The sequence below is a fragment of the Andrena cerasifolii genome, chromosome 12 (genome assembly GCF_050908995.1).
Source record: "Andrena cerasifolii isolate SP2316 chromosome 12, iyAndCera1_principal, whole genome shotgun sequence".
NCBI lineage: Eukaryota > Metazoa > Arthropoda > Insecta > Hymenoptera > Andrenidae > Andrena > Andrena cerasifolii.
In genome coordinates, this window is record NC_135129.1 from 7,014,312 (window position 1) to 7,030,167 (window position 15,856).

The 15,856-nt window shown below is 50.2% G+C and overlaps 3 protein-coding genes across 4 annotated transcripts in view; 1 reads left to right on the forward strand and 2 right to left on the reverse strand.

Moving 5' to 3' along the window:
- The window catches only part of Conv (insulin like growth factor binding protein acid labile subunit convoluted), an 86,372-nt gene that overhangs the window by 3,407 nt on the left and 67,109 nt on the right, over positions 1-15,856 (reverse strand). The window contains exons 1-6 of one of the 2 annotated variants that reach the window (XM_076824321.1): positions 4,360-5,062; positions 1,318-1,567; positions 978-1,259; positions 670-907; positions 356-602; positions 41-295 (exon numbers count right to left, since the gene is read on the reverse strand). In XM_076824321.1, coding sequence (XP_076680436.1) covers positions 41-295; positions 356-602; positions 670-907; positions 978-1,259; positions 1,318-1,567 — 1,272 coding nt within the window. In that variant the 5' untranslated portion in view covers positions 4,360-5,062. Of the gene's footprint in view, positions 1-40; positions 296-355; positions 603-669; positions 908-977; positions 1,260-1,317; positions 1,568-4,359; positions 5,063-15,856 lie in introns of those variants that run through there. The other variant, XM_076824320.1, reaches the window with a different exon arrangement.
- Positions 5,430-6,269, forward strand: LOC143375335 (uncharacterized). Its single transcript, XM_076824335.1, has 4 exons — positions 5,430-5,568; positions 5,630-5,673; positions 5,745-6,010; positions 6,081-6,269. Exons 1-4 carry the CDS (start codon positions 5,523-5,525, stop codon positions 6,187-6,189), a joined length of 465 nt encoding a protein of 154 aa, XP_076680450.1. The 5' UTR covers positions 5,430-5,522; the 3' UTR covers positions 6,190-6,269.
- On the reverse strand, positions 6,960-14,356 carry LOC143374955 (uncharacterized). Its single transcript, XM_076823535.1, has 3 exons — positions 13,007-14,356; positions 9,742-12,505; positions 6,960-9,671 (listed from the first exon to the last, which is right to left on the reverse strand). The coding sequence occupies exons 1-3, from the start codon at positions 14,327-14,329 to the stop codon at positions 7,837-7,839; spliced, it is 5,922 nt and encodes a 1,973-aa protein (XP_076679650.1). The 5' UTR covers positions 14,330-14,356; the 3' UTR covers positions 6,960-7,836.

Sequence of the window (15,856 nt, forward strand, 5' to 3'; positions counted from 1 at the left end):
AAGTTTCGATTCGTAGGTTTACTCGACGCTCAAACGATACCTGGCTGAGGGAAGTGAACTGATTGTAACTCAATTGCAAGTCGTTGGCGTAGGTTGACGCGTCGAACGAGAACTTGGAGATATTCTCCAGCTTGTTGTGGCTCATGTCCAGGACCGTCATGTTCACGCAGTTCTCGAAGGCCCCTGGCTCTATCTTCGAGATCTCGTTATGCGACAAGTTGATCTTAGCCAGGTAGAGATCTTTGAAAGACAGTTTCTCTACCACTGACACGAAATTCTCAGAAACGTCCAGCACCTACGAAGCAGAACAAATAAATAGTCGAAGGTACTCCTTCGCAAGACCCAGTGGTCGTACCTCGGCGAACTGCAGCTGATTAAACATCTGAAAGTCGATCTTTCTGATGAAATTCCTAGCCAGATCGATGGTGCCTATTCTGGTGACTGGCCCAAAAGTCCCCCTGCCCACGTCGTCGATCTGATTGTCGCTCAGATACAGCCTTACCAAGAAACGCATGCCACGGAAGGTGTTGGAGTCGAGCTTTCTGATTTTATTGTGATTCAAGTTGAGGACTTTGAGCAGAGAGTTCCTGGCGAAGGTTCCCCTGTGTCCGAGAAAAAGGTGTATCCATGAAGCCAGCGATCAAGGAAGTCCCTCTATAAACCAAGTACCTCTTCAGATCGGCGATCGCGTTGTGAGACAAATTGCACCACCCCATCTTCGTGAGATCAGCCAAATGGGAACCGTCCAGTTTGCTGATGAAATTATGGGACAGGTCCAAGTACTCGGTGTCCCTCAGCCCCTTGAACTGATTCCTCTTCAGCTCTTTGATCTCGTTATCGTGGAGGTCGAGCCTCTTCAGCTTCTTCAGAGACGCCAATGCCTCGACAGGCAGGGAAGCCAACGTCCCTAGAAAGCAGACTGGAAAGTCAAGGAGAAAACCTACATCGACGTGGCTTCCTTTTGCGAAAGGCAGTACCGTTACTAATCTCGAGCTTCTCAATTTTCGCCCCGCTCTCGGCGAAGCTGTCCGCTGGCAGCGTGGAGATACGATGACCAGCGATGATCAGAATGCTCAGATTACCCAAGATCTGCAACGCTTCGCGCGGGAATTTCTCCAGCGCGCTGTTCAGCACGTGCAGCTCCTGGAGTGTCCTGTTCACGCCCAGGAAGCTGTGCTCCTCGATCAGCCTCAACGGTGTGTCGATGAACTTCAACACCCGGACATCCAGGGGATAGAGCGCCGGCCCATAAAATCGCCCTTTAAACGGGACACTTTCAAGTGAGCGAGTGTTCGATGAATCGGTCGCTACACTTACCTATGTTACATTTGTACAGAATGAGCTCCTCGATGGGTGTGCCCTCGTTACCCAAATTCGAGAAGGCCAAGCTGAGGCTGGCCAGATTGGTGTTCTCGCAGCGGACGTAGAGTCCCCTGTCGCTGCCGCGGAGGCAAACGCAGGGGTAGATGTACTTGGGCTCTTTGGGACACCTGAACCGCGGCCCAGGTGGAACGTATCCACCCATGGCGGGCAGGACCAAGGCCCATAATAAGGGGAACAGTATCATCTGCGCGACAAACAATGGGGCGTTCCAATTAATGCCTCGTTCCGCGAGCACCCCCAATAGAAACGCGGGCCGGGAACAATCGTTTCCGAGACCTACAACTTTTATTAGTCACCGTTCCTGTTGTAATCGCGCACTGTTTTGCGCGAAACGTGAGAAAGTTTTCCCCGCGGTCGGTTGGCCCCGCGTTAGATCCGCGCCGCGATAACACTCGCCTATAGATACGCGGGCCAATTAAAATTTTCCCCCCGGTTCGAAACGAGACCCTCGAATCGGCTGCGCATTCTACTCTCCTCGTTTCGTTTCGTTTCAAAAACCGTGACGCATCGCGTTTCGAAACCTCTCGACTCACTTGAGATTTCCGCGACGAGCTGGACTCTGAGGACTCCAAGAAACTAATCAGCATGTCCCTCAGCTTGTTTTTCTAACTGGCGACCCACGCGGACGATGATTCATTAAGGACCCGTTGTCTGTAAAAACGCGAATTTCGTGGGCGCTCCGCTCATATCGAGGCGCGACTAATTCATTCGCGGACCGGCGATCGCCGCTTCGAGAGGCCGGCAGAGACAAAGAAGTCATAAAGCGACGAACGACCTCGTTGCTGCTACTTCCTCGCCGTGTCCGTGTTACGAGGAATTGCGTGCAGGAACTGTTATCCTGTTGCGTATCTGCTTAAGCCGTGATTCCAGCTGACAATTCCACTCGCGGGGTCACCGCGATAAAAGCTACGCGAGTGGGCGCCGTCGAAGCTGTCGTCCCCAGCAAGCAATTACACTAATTGAGTTTGTACAAATATCCCGGATGGGGCACTGCAACTTACCGAAGAATCGTTAATCTTTGCGCGAACTATCGGCAAGGTGAAAAAACACCAGGCCGTGGATGCGCTCCCCGGTTGGCAGAGCTCCGACGGAAAGTGAAATGAAGGCTTCTCGCGATGCGCGGTCGAATGCAAATACTTTCTTTCAGATTAGCGGGTTCTCGAAGATAGAGATCCGCGGTGAAACGAGTGGTTGCGTGCGAGCATCAATTTGGCTAAATGAAATCGTTCCCTCAGAAAGCAACGTAGCAGCTACTCGTAGGCGCTGCTCTTTTTAAAACTGGACTTAATAGGCCCGCGGAGGAGCTGTTGGTCGGAGCCGTTAGATCGTGGGCAACCGTTTACCTCGAAGAGGAGCCACGGGAGAAAAGCGTGGGCCAGAGATGATTGCGAATCGAGTGTTTTCATTTCAATGTACTTACGTATCGATGATGCGCGAAGGCGATCGAGGCGGCCTTGAAATGGAGTGTTTAAACGGGTCACTGAGCGGCGAGGAGGGAAGAGAAGAACGGCGAAGATTTTGCTGGTGGAACTAACCCATTGAGGCCCACTAACCCGGCAAATGAATAAGCAGACTTTATTACGGTTCCAGTAATCTAGTAATTCAGCGAGCGAGAAGGTAAAAAGAAACGCGCGGTGATCTAGTTTCGCCGCTAGTTTATGCAACGTGCCGAACATAATACGAGCCTTCCATGACAGCCAACCATAAATCCGTCGCTTACCGTGGAAACGGCTGTTTCCTAGGAAGCTCCGCCAAGTTTTTTTTTTAACGCGGTTGCGCAATTCGCTCGCCGCCAAATGTAGCGGAAAGTTCTTTCATGAAAATTAGAAAGAAAAGCTTGATGCACGGGCGAGAAGTATGCGGATGGAGCCGTAAGTACGCCGAACGAAAACACTCGCTCCTTTCACTTATTTCGAACCGACCTTAGCTACCGCTGCGATAAGCAATGAACCGAATCACTTGGACTTCAAACTCGTATTAAAAGATTTCCATGCACCGGTTCTACTGACGTAATATCGCGTTTGACACCTGATATTTCAGGTCGCCCCGTATCCGCAGGGACACGAGAAATCGGGCGATTGTGACGAAAGTCGAGTGGAAAAGGTGCACCGCTGACTGCGCTCTGTTCGAAAAAGCGCCAAGACGCGCCGGGAATAATTAAGAAGAAATCTGATCTCGTGAGAGAACGCTGTTTCCGTTCCTCAATCGCGGAAGAAATAATTGATGCGCGAAGAAAATACAATAAACCGCGCTCCACTTTCCGAGGCCAATTAATGTTGTTGTAAACAGCGCGGCAGGGGAAAGCTCTGACGAACTAGAGTAACGTCAATCGTTAACTCCAGACGCGTCTCCGTTTAATCTGTATTTGCTATGCGAGGGAGAAACGAGCTTGCGAAATTCAGATGCATTCTCGTTTCTTTTCTTCTGCCTCAACCGAGCACAAGGATATTTTCGTTTCACCGGTTGTCCTTGTAGCTGTGGCTTCGTGCAAGATAGTGTTAGCAAAGGTTTGAAGTTTTCTTGTAACGCGACACGTTTCGTGACGGAGTGAATTTCAAGTTATTCAACGCGAAATTCATAGTGAGCGAGGAACTACTTATTGTTCGGCACTTTCTTGCGAGCTATGAGCTTGGATCGGAAAGAATATTACACAAGCGATCGAACCGTTCGTTGGCAAAGTGAAGGAATTACTGAAAAGTGAGCCGAGCTTAATCGCGAGTAATCTCTCTGTCCACGCGTTGAAATCACCACTCAGCGAACCTAGCAGATGACACACGACACACGTGGAACAGTGACGCGCCATACCAACGTGCTTTTGTTCCACTTTACCGAGCAATTGTAAGTTATAAATGATTTCAACTTCGTCTCAGGAATTTCAGATAAAAGTTACATTAAGAAAAAGCAGTTTCCATTGTCGACAGCTGTCTACCAAACCACAGTCCTTCCAAAGTGATCGTTTTACTCGGGATAAAATACCTTGTTATTGCACTTTGCCCGGAACGACTCCGAAAGCACGATGACAGTCGTTGCTTTTAGGACTACCTCGTCCTCGGGTCACATATTCGTCGTTGGACCAGTCCTTGTTCTCTGTGCACGCGCGCGCCGTGTGACAGTGCCAGAAAAGAGAAGAAGAAGGAGGTGGAGATCACGAGAACGTTTCACCACATCTCTGCCTTGAAGACATTCTGCCCGTGGTTCCTGGATGAGGCTGCCGTGAAAACTGAGCGGTGGCTAGGAGCTAAAGAGAAAGGCAGCCTGAGAAGCGAGGCTTCTCTCATTGGCAGTTGATACGCGCTGTCCTTTCGCGGACACGCGACTCTCTGGCTCTAAACCCGGCTTACTTCTAACCGAGCTGGACGCTAAGGTTGCGCTTCATTGGTTCATTGGTTTCCAGGACCGTCTCAAACGCCATTATTACGATTCCCACAGCGATTCCAAACGAGTCATGCCTCGATCTTCGGTTCTTTTTTATGTCAAAGCTGTGTGAAAGTTAGGGGAGGTGATAAGCTGGGTCGTTTTAGTATCAGAAGCCAAGAAAATCATGTTTAGAAGCATTTCTAACGGGGCTTTCTGAGTCGACGCACGTCCCTGAAAGGCGCGCTCGCGGTAGAAGAAAGTTAACTCAAGAACGGCCATTGCCATTGGTCGACGTTGGTGAAAGTCACTTAGAACACGGTTACCTGGCTTCTTCCTCTGCCAGTGACATCTGTTGGCACCTTAAAATATTCGCAGTGAACTGTTCGATCGATTATATCGTTCGAGCAATTTGAAACTGATGAACCTGTTAACGATTTCATGGATGACCGTGTACTTGTCAAGTTTGTTCTACTTCGCAAAATTCCCCACCGGTTTACGGTGACGCGGTTTAGCACCGAGGACCAAGAAGCTTCGCCGTCAATTCAAATAACCGCAAAGATTTTTAAAGTCCCACGAAATAACCGGACATCCCGGTTAGCCATCGTTTAGACCGTAGCGCGAAATAGCGTCACGCCTTTCAAGACATTACGCGCTCATTAAGGTCGATAAGTTCTCCGAGCAGCTTGGTCCATGAACCGAGTGCCAGTGACGACAGCTACTGCATCAGCCGAGTATCGAATCGGTGCGCAGAGATCCAGAAGACTTCGTCGAGTTTATTTATAATGGACCAGGAAATTTTGCCAGTGCTGAAGCATCTCCTGATACTCCGTAAGTGAAACGTAATCATGTGTTCTCTGGTGGAAAACGCTTGAATGTCATCGGGTTGCAGGGATGTTAATCACAGTCGTCGCGTTACCAACCCTGGGTTACATCGTAAGGAATCTCGTTCGTTCGAAAAGTAATGGTCACTATCCAGTTGAATTTGAAAAAGTTTCACTGAACAGGACCGACATCGCTTGGAGACGTACGAGGATCTGTCTGGGGAATCGAACGACATGGACCTCTTTGGCAATCTAACGTTTCAATTCTCCTGCGAGGGCAGACCCATCGGCTTGTACGCCGATCCTGAATACGACTGTCGAATTTTTCACGCCTGCGACGATTCTGGAAGAGGCTTTCCCGTGATCTGTCCTAACAACACATTGTTCGATCAGAGGGAGCGAGTTTGCGTGGAAGAAGAACACGTTGACTGCGGACGTGTGGATGAATGGTACCTTAAATCTTGATATTTGATTCGGATCGTTATGAATCCAATTACTTCGTAAAATCAATTGTTTCAGGTATTATTTAAACGAGTTGCCCTACTCTGTGGAAGTGACAGACGCAAATGAGATTAGGGTGGAGGAAAAGGAAGATATCCCTTCAGTCTTACCTCTCCTGTCATCATGACACTAATAAGCTTAAAGTATCTATAACCATTATTGTATTTATAATATATTGATGTATAAAGAAGAGACTTTATGTCTTCGAAACAGCTTCGCCCGTTTGCAAGTTCAATACCCACGATAAATGGATTCCTCGGGAGGTATCGTAGCTTGCCAACGCGCTTTTTCGATCGCGGCTATTGCAAATAAAACCTGTAGACAGATTTCGTTGCTCTTTTTGCCTCGTACCGTGGCTGCAAGTACTTGTAGTGGCGCAATATGGAGTGCATGGCAGCAGCAGCCGACTAATGGTATACTGCAAACATTAAGATGATCGGCAAAGTGGCCGACGTATAGGAAAAGCAGAAGCTATTAAAATAAACGATCGTGTTGCTAAGGACGTCTACTTTTAAATTATCGGGGGCAGATATTTTCTTCTCGCTTTCTTTCTTGCGATACCCTTCGATCTTCAAAGGGTTCAACGCTCGATCGAGTGACCTCGCGTGCCGTTTGCTCGGTTCCTAACGCACGCAGATGCAACGTCCGCTCGTATGCACTTTGGTAAAAAAGTGGGGCAAATAAAGAAGCAAGCGTATGTACCAGGGGGCCCTACGCTGCAAACCGAGAATAATCTCGGGCTTATCTTAACCCTGACCATTCGGATGGAGCTCCTCCAGGTCCTTGAGACCCCAGCCAGCGGTGATTCCGATCGCGATAGAGCCGCAGGATTCAATAACGATCATTTCTCCTTCTGCTGCTGCCTTTTCTTCTTCCTTTTAACGTAATAAAGAGCGCTGGAAGCACGAGCAATTACGTTGCCCGTACGTGCATCTGGAGATGCTTATCACGAGAAGAAGTCGATGCGGAAATCGAGGCGCTCGAGCGAAGGAAACCAGGGTACATGGATTACTCAAACGTTTATTTTCGTAAACGTGGAATTAAACGAGAACCGTCGAGTGTCTTACAAGCTAAGGGTTTTACAATGTTCCATACAGATGATGGTGGTTTTATTGTTGAGCGGATTGATTACATGGAGAGATTGTTACCCATCACCGTGAAATCCCATAGGAACGAATGAGAGCTGATGTGCACCTTAACATACGAGTAATGAACAGAACGTCCAAACCAACAGAATACGAGCTATTCGCAGCTACCTAAAACCGAGTCTTCCAAGTCCGTGCTACTAAAAACGTCTACGTAGATACTTATGTCCAAGGGGATCGGGAGAAAGCACCGGCGGTCTTCGTAGACCGCGTACGGAAGAAAATTAAAGCTAGCCCAATGAACGTTCACTGTTGTTCAACATTTAAGGAAACAAACGAACGTTAGAACGATCACGTTCAATCTTAACTCTTAGTGGACCAAGTGCCGTGCGTCATCTACGATTCTACGAGGATACAGTCCCTATCGTTAACCCTAGAACCCTCATACTAATCGTAAGTAAAAATGGCTCGTAGGCGATTCTAATTGTAAGTGGGAGTCCGACCGAGACCACCCCAAAGCAAACGCTTCCAAGTTCCCAAATGTGTCTCTCTCAGATATCGTCTAGGTCTAGCCTTATCCCTATAGATATTAAATTTCTTTCAGCGACGTCGATCGTTCACCAATGTCGCCACGCGCGCAAACAGTACACCCTAGGTTTTGATAAAATTCTCGATTAGGACTCGCTCAGTTATCCGTGATGCTGGGCAGTAGGGCCGTAGGCGGGCCAGGAGATGCCCGGCCCCACCTTGTCGTTGTCGTAAACGTACTTGATTTGCGGTTGCTTGTTCGATCCGAAAAAGGAGTCGCGGATCATTCCGACTATGGCAGAGCCCATGGCCATATTACTGATGATCCCAGCCATCGAGGCAGCGGTCCGCGCGTGAGCCAGGCCCATTTGAATCAAGAAGGACATGACCAGTCCGACTCCCGGCATCATCTGCATCATCTTTGTCTTCATGGACCTGCCCACGTGCGCTAGCGTGCCGGTCAGTTTCTTCAGCGTGATTTTATCGTCCAGACGCGGCAGCTTAACGATCAGGCCAGACTTCCCATCATTGCCTTGCTGTTTATCGGTGATTTTATTGTCCTCGATATCTTCGAACCTCTTCGCGTCAGGCTCCTTCGAGAATTTGTGCAAGTGCTTGTCCAGAAACGACTTGAAGAAATTTTTGCCTCGCTTCTGCCTCTGCCCGTCTCCCTGCTCTGCGGCTGACTCTTTCTCCAAGTCATACGTTACTTCGCTCTTTAAAGGTAGAACCTTCAATTGATCGTAGCCTTCGCGCGATTCCAATGGCACGATTTCCACTTCTTTGTTCGCCCCGCTGGGGCCGGCCTCCTCCAGGGACCTCAGTTGACGATCGACGCTCTGCAGTTTGTGGGCGAGTCTGGTGTGCAAACGAGTACCGAAGAGAACCCCAAAGGCATTGTACGCATCCTCCAGACCGAAATGCGTTACCTTGTCGCCATCCGCTTTGGAGTCGTTGGACTTGATTTTATCCAGAAACATCGTGATGATCTCGTCGTCGTTTATCGATCGTTTGATGTCGACGTATTCCTCGCTGTCCTTCAAGAACTGGATATCAGACTCCCTCGACACGTCTATGCTCCTTTCCTTCTTCTCCTTGTCTCTCTTCGGCTTCTCGCCTTCCGGCTTCTGCTCGAGGACCTCCTCCATGATGTCGCTAATGATCGTCAGTATACTGGGGAGGTTCTTGTTGTCCTTCAGCTTCGCACCCCTTCCCTCCCTGAAACCGGAGAAGCTGAACCCCAGTTCACCGTTCCCGTAGCCCTTGATCTTTATGAAGCCCACGTTCGCCTGGAACTTGTCCTCGGCCAACTTCTTGTACCAGTCGAGGAAGGAAGTCTCGATCGTCTCTTTCCTTGTCAGCAGCTCGCTCTCGAAATCAGTAGGGGACATGCCGAAATATTCGTGTACCTTGTTCTCCATGTCGAGGGAACGTCCAAAGATACCCAGGCCGGGGAAAGACGGAAGTCCGATCAAGGAAGGCAGATTGTTGGTGATCAGGGGCCAGACAAAGATTCCCACGCACCTGATGAAGCTGAGACCCTGAATGCACTGGGCGATCTGCTGAACGATTCCTCTGCTCGACGTCTTCTGTTCCAAGTCCTCGACAAGCTTGAGAATTTCGTACTGATCCGCGGTCAGGGAGTCCCTGATCGTGGAATTCAATGTGTCGACAAAGTACTGCTTCGAGGAGGTCCCGCTGGCGATTCTCACGTTCTGCTTAATTTTAACTAGAAGCTCGAGGTATCTGGATTCCGTGATGTTTGGAAACATTTGGGGCGAGGCTGAAGAGCCGTTGAATCCTTCGTGGGTCTCGTAATAAGAATTCGAAAGGTCTGCGCTCCTGCGCTTTCTGCTGCTAGCTTCTACGGCCGGTTTCGTGGGGGGTGTGTTTCCCTGTCGCTGAAAGTTATCGGGCAACTGAACTTTCTCCTTCGAGATATCTATGAGGATGCCTGGCGGTTGTCCTGCGTAGCCGGGTACTTCTCCTTCGTCACCTGCAAACACAGGGGGAGTCAGAAATCGTCCCGGGAGCCTAAACGGGTGTCAAGCGAATGACAGATTCACCTACTGACGGCGTGAACGCTGATGTTGGCATCCCTTGGCTTCCTGACCGGGAGGAAAGCTGCGCCTGCGAGGCTCTCTGTTCAGAAGATCCTGCGACACTCGGCAAATGAGAAACTTCGGCGGGGATCGGAGGAAGTCCGCTAGGAATTTCAGAGTTACTTGGGATGATCGGAATGTCACCATCAGAGTCTGCCATGGGTCCAGCTGAATCCGGAGCAGGCTCAGTGACTGGAAACATTTGCGACAACAACTCTTCCAGGGTGTCAGCTTTTCCAGAGGAACGAGCGAACTGCTTGCGGGTGGGCAAGGTGATGCTCTGCGTGCTAGCTTTCGCAACGCGGTTTAACAGAATATCTTCTATCCTGTCCGCACCCTTCTCCGAGAGCTCTTCTTCTGAATTCTGGTTCAAGTTCTCTTGAGAGGGTTGCACGTTTAAATCCGACGCTGGAGGTTTCTCAGCCAGGAACACTTGGAACCTGATCCTGGGCAAGTTCTGCAGGCTCCCGAAGTTCGGGAAGCTCGGCAGCCACGGATAAGACTGGGCGATGATGGGCCAAGTTATGTCTCTGGTGCATTCCAGGAAGTTCTTCTCCCGGAGGCAAGGGCGGATTCTACCGATGAAATTCAATCGGATCGGAATGGGTAGCAAATTCTCCGCGACCTGTAGGATGTTGATCTGTTGGTCTGTCAAAGCAGTGGAGAACTCCTGCTTCCTCGCTGGCACTGGGGAGCCGGGTTGGCTCGGAACGGAGAGCTGCACGGCTTTCAGAATGTTCAGTATCACCGACTCCGGCACCTCGTTGAATATGGGGAAGAATCTGGTGTCTGTTATCGTGACGGTGGTGTCTCCGTGCAGGCCGGTTTTGACGTCGGTTTCCGAAAGGAGTCGAGAGTCTGAGCTGGGCTCTGTCAGATTGAGTCTGGCAGGCTGGGGTGACGTGTCGTTGCTGGGAGGAATGGCTGGGGAGCCGAAATTCGAGAAATTCGGGAAGGCAGGCAACCAGGGGATATACTGCATCAACGTTGGCCAGATCACGTCTCTGGTACAGACTACGAAATTGTTTGCTTGGAGGCATACGATCAATTTGTTGGCGAAGTCGGTTCGAATGCTCTGGGGGAGCAAGCTGTCCACGAGGTTTACGATAGTCAGCTGTTGCTGGTTGAGGAAATCGATGAATTGTTGATTCTTAGTTGCCGGGACGGTGCCTGCTCGATTGAAGTGAAGTGCCTGCAGGTGGGCCGATCGAAGGATGTTGAGGATCACGGATTCCGGATGCTCCGTGAAGATTGGTACGAATCTGGTACCAGTCACGCTGATCACTGGACCGTTCTGTTGGCCCTTGTTTCCTGATTCTTTATCCTGTAGAGGAGTCGAAGGGATCGCCTCGGTGTCCGAATTGATTCGTTCCTGAATTTTTTCGCCAGGACTGATAGCAGGTGCCTTCGTCTTCAGCAGGCTCTGTGTACTCTCTAAACTTACGGGCTCTCCTTTGCTTCCCAGTGTAGGGAATTCTGGCAAGTTCGGCAGGTACCTCGCGATCGTCGGCCACATTACGTATCTAACGCAATCGATAAAGTTGTCGTTCCTCTGAAGATAGACGATGACTTCGGTGATCAGAGCTGGTCGAGCAGCAGCCGGTATGAGACACTCGGTTAGTTGCAGAATATCCAGCTGCCTCTTCGTAAACGTGGAGAAAGTTATCGAGTTACCCGTTAGGATGAACGGCGATAGTTCTTGGGATTTCTCGATGGAGTTTCGAAAATTCAGCAGAAGCTCCAAGATCTTTGCCTCCAGCTCGTCTGTGGAACGAAGGATCTTTGGGTGACTCTTCAACACGATGTAAGTCGGGCTTCCCGCCGTCCCCGGATCGGAACCACCCCCGAATGGCCAGTAAGAACCGAAGTCTGGGAAGCTTGGAAGCTGTGGAATGTTGCCAAAAATGTCCGACAGTCCTGGAATTTGGAAGTCTGGCAGCAGACCAGAGATGTCGGGCAAGGTGGGTATGACCTGCCGGAGGGTAGGCCAGGTGGAATACTTGATACAAGTCAGATAGTTGTACTCCTTCATACAATTGACGGTTTTCTGAGCGAATTCAGGTCGCAAGGAAACTGGGAGCAGTTGTTCGGCCATGTTGAAGGCCAGCAGCTGATCTTGCGGTATCAGAGCGATATAGGAGTCCGTAGAGGGATCCAGGGAAGACGGTATGGTCGATAATCGTGGTCGCTCCTTCAAGATATTCTCAAGATAGAGAATGATGTGATGATTACGATCCGCGGCTGAGGGCCTGGGTCTCCACTGTCTGGTTGCATCGGTGTCAACCACCTCTGGTAGCTCTCCCACGTCTCCAGAAAAGCTGGGGAAGGGTAGAATAGGATACTGCGAGATGAAGTCGACGATTGGGTACCAGCTCGGGTAATCTGGGAAGGATGGCAGAGCTGGGAAGTACTGCTTGATCATGGGCCAGGCAAAATACTTGACGCAGCTGAAGTACTCGAATCTCCTGACGCACGAGAACATGCTGTCGGAGTACTCCTGCCGCAACGTCTGCGGCAGAAGCTTCTCGGCCATTTGAAGGATGGTCACCTGATTGGATGTCAGAAGTTCCTTCAGCGTCTCGTTATTCGGGTTCACGTAGGATACCAGAGTCTCGTCTTTGGGATACGTTTCCAGAGCATCTTGCAGAATGCTGTACACCATGGTCTCTGGAGTGATCAGCCTGACCTGGTGAATATTTTGGGCCCGGCCCGACTTTTGTTTGTTGCTCTGAAACAAGTCAAACAAGTTTATCTCGATGGGCAAGCTGCCGAGATTCTGACTGATAGATGCCGGTAGATTGTCCACAACGATGGGCCAGGCGAAGATCTTTAGGCAATTAAACACACTGAGTCCTCGGATGCAATCTGCCAAATTCGCGACGAAGGACTGCCGCTCTCTGGCGGCTAACAATTGCGCGGCACATTTGACTATCCGCAGCTGATTATCGGTCAGCCCGAGATCTTTCACGGTGCTCGCGTAAGAATAGTTTGAATGCTGATCGGTTAAAGACTTCCTCGAAAGCGCGATCTGCTCCAACGTGTTCAGCAACTGGTTCTCCGTAAATTTAGGAATTTCTGGGAGTAGTTCGGTTGCTTGCTCCTTCAAACGGGACAGGAACGTTCTATTTCGAATCTGTTCTTGAAGCATTATAGCCTGATCCCGCCATTTCTTAAAAACACCGTTGCTGCCTACCGATTGCCTAGACTGTATTAGTGTAATGTCTTTTACCTTGTTCTCCCGCTCGCTTTCATCCTTCTGCTGCGTGAAGGCGACCTCGTCCATTCCGACCTCCCGCTTCGAGCTGAGAACCTTAGCCTCGTCCAGCTTGTCCACCTTTTGCGCGTCCAGGGCGTCGTCGCGAATCGATATCAGCTTCTTTATCTGTCCCTCGACGATCGACTGTTGCTCCCCATCGGGTATCTTCTTCTCCTCGGCGTTCAGGTAGACGGTGGAGCTCTTGCGTCTGGATTTGCTCTGGGAGTCGGTCAAATACCTGTTCTCCCTGTTCTTGGCAGATGCGTCTTCTTCGATACCCGAATCACCTTTCGAGCCGATATCCTCGTCGCCCTTGTTCAGTTCATCATCATCAACCGCTCCGGATTTGCGGAAATAGACAGGAATTTCTTCCTTCGGTTCTTGGACATATTGAACGTCGCTGCCTCCAATTGGTTTTAGCTCCTGTTCTTCATTTTGTCGAACGTCTATCAGAATTTTGAACGCATCAGCGTTGCTCACTGTTGTGGCGTCATCGTTTTCTTGAGAAGGAGCCGCACCCTCCGCGTCCACTTGCACGTCGAACCTCCGGATCCCTTCGCTCTTGGCCTCTTCCGCCTGCTCAGCAGGGATTCCTTCGTTCCCCTGAATCTCAGATTTACCGACGAGAGTAACGTCGTTCCTCCTCCGCTTCTTAGCCACGCTAGCCTCTTCGTCGTCCTGATTCAACACCTCGCTACCTTCAACAGCAACCCTGATCTTGATGTCTGCAGCAACCGGTGTCTCCACTGCATCGATCTCTTTCGCCCCTTCTTTCTCAATACTGAGTTGCTCGGGGAGCAACGGGGTGTCCTCTCGTAAGGGATCAATGACCCGTTTGACGTTGCTGTCGTCAGCCCATTCCAACTTGCCCTCAATCTCCGACTGCGAAATCTTCCCCTGGATATTCTCCGGTTCCTCAGGCTCGACCTTCTCACCGTGAACGCCATCGTCCTGGGCGGCGAGGAGCAGCTTCCCTTGCACTTGTTCCGGCGCACTGTTGCCTTCCGTTTTGCCCGAAATTAGCTGAACGTCAGGCTGGTTTTCGGCTGGCGAAAGCTTGCCCTCGGGCTGGACCAGCCCATCTTCGTCGCGTGGCACACTGCGCGCTCGGCCAGCGTGAATAACGAACAGCAACAGCAGAAAGCAGAGGAAGGAACGAGGGAAGAGACAGAAGGTACTAGTTAGCTGTGGGCGTCGCGAGTTGAGTGCTCTCATGGTCGCGGTCGAGAGGCGAATGTCGCGGCCACTTCGGAGCCGGTCTATGGTCAGCCATGGCAGAGGTATGGTAATACACATACCATCGTCCCTTCTGCAGCGTGCCAAGATGCCTGTCGCAGTGTACGTACAAGCTCAACCAACGAGACGCGGGGAATCGCGAGTCTGTGTGGATAGGCAACAGCCTGGCTATTCCCATTTTTACGCTGCCCCTCTACGACTCTCCTCGGGGTTGCGAGGGGATCGAGTTCACGGTCTAACGGGCGCAGATGCATTTAGCTCGATGCATCCTCCGATCAGCCCATCCAGAACAAAGATTCGCGGGAGCGTTTCAGTGAACGAGCGACTCAGGTGGACGGAACTCGAAGAGCAACAAACAAGTACCATCGAAACGCTGATGCTGCAATTTTCTGCTATATTTGAACATTTTTATTAGTATCATTAGCCCCAACTGAAACTTCCACTACGCAGTTTTTGAGTCAATTGAGGCGATAAAACAAAAACCCCAGAAATCGAGTTCCAGGGGTGCTATGAAGATTGGAAAACCCGTTGGCATAAGTGTATTGCAAGCAATTAGGATTACTTTGAAGGCGACCAAATAGATATCCCTGAATAAATGAATAATTTTGTTTCATTTGGTTTCTCCTGGAAGTTTTTCAACAGAGCAATATCTTTGGATTAAATTCCGCTTTTCCTGACAATTGGAATTATCGGAGCGACGAGTTAATCACAGAAGCGTATTGGCAAATAGTGACCAACCGCTATAAGTGTCCAGTTCTGTTTCTTCTTGCGGCCAGGGCGGTAATGAGCCAATTAGCCTTGAAGCAGTGGTGCTTGGAAAGTAACGTGGTACATTCTGTCTGAGTGAGATCTAACATGGACATCACCTGCGGTTCGCTACTCGGCCACTTGCCCCGCATATTTAACAACCACGTTGCTATCTACTCGCGTCTCTTCCTTGATCCATGATTCTGATAGATCAACGTACGCCCACTGATACGCGTTACAGAGGGAAAAAAAGTCGTCTGCTATTTTCTAGACAGCGTAGAGATGGAATCTGAAGCCAGGTTATAACAGCTACCTATAAACGAATCGCCGAAGAAATCGTTGCAACCGTGTTTGGTAAAGCCTGAACAAAGTTTCGATAGAGGAAAATGTTTTTAATCAGCGCGGTAAACGCACCGTCCAGGCCTTCGCGGAGATCGAGTACCCTCGAGTGGAAAGAAAAGGGAGTAAAACGGCAGCGGGTGGAAGAAGTTGTCTTGGAGACGCGGAGGATGCAGCTCGAACAAAGTCCAGACCAGGTTTCAGGCTCATCTTTAATACGGCCTTTCTGGTTCTGGCGCAAGGGGTTGTATTTTTAGTCCTTGAAGGAATCGAGGCTAGAAGAGACGGCCAGGGGGAGGAAGAGGTGTTCCCAGGGACAGGGTACGGGAGGGTGAAGAATTTTTACGGCGCGCATTATTTTCCAAGATGGCCTCCCTCGTTTCCTTCTTCGGCCTTCTCTTCTCTCTCTTTCCCCGCTGGATTCGCGGCGCAAAGCCGCTGCACTAAACCTGTACCGCATTTCTTCCTTTTAACCGTCGAGTTGCACGATGCGCTTAAGGT

Bases quoted from the DNA above. Each gene is read 5' to 3' on its own strand.
- LOC143375335 (XM_076824335.1), top strand. From the start codon at position 5,523: ATGGACCAGGAAATTTTGCCAGTGCTGAAGCATCTCCTGATACTCC. The intron at 5,569-5,629 runs GTAAGTGAAACG...ATCGGGTTGCAG, and splicing joins GAAGCATCTCCTGATACTCC to GGATGTTAATCACAGTCGTC. The intron at 5,674-5,744 runs GTAAGGAATCTC...TTCACTGAACAG, and splicing joins TACCAACCCTGGGTTACATC to GACCGACATCGCTTGGAGAC.
- LOC143374955 (XM_076823535.1), bottom strand. From the start codon at position 14,329: ATGTGTATTACCATACCTCTGCCATGGCTGACCATAGACCGGCTCCGA. The intron at 12,506-13,006 runs GTAAAAGACATT...GACTTGTTTCAG, and splicing joins AAAGCGAGCGGGAGAACAAG to AGCAACAAACAAAAGTCGGG. The intron at 9,672-9,741 runs GTGAATCTGTCA...CTGTGTTTGCAG, and splicing joins AGCGTTCACGCCGTCAGTAG to GTGACGAAGGAGAAGTACCC.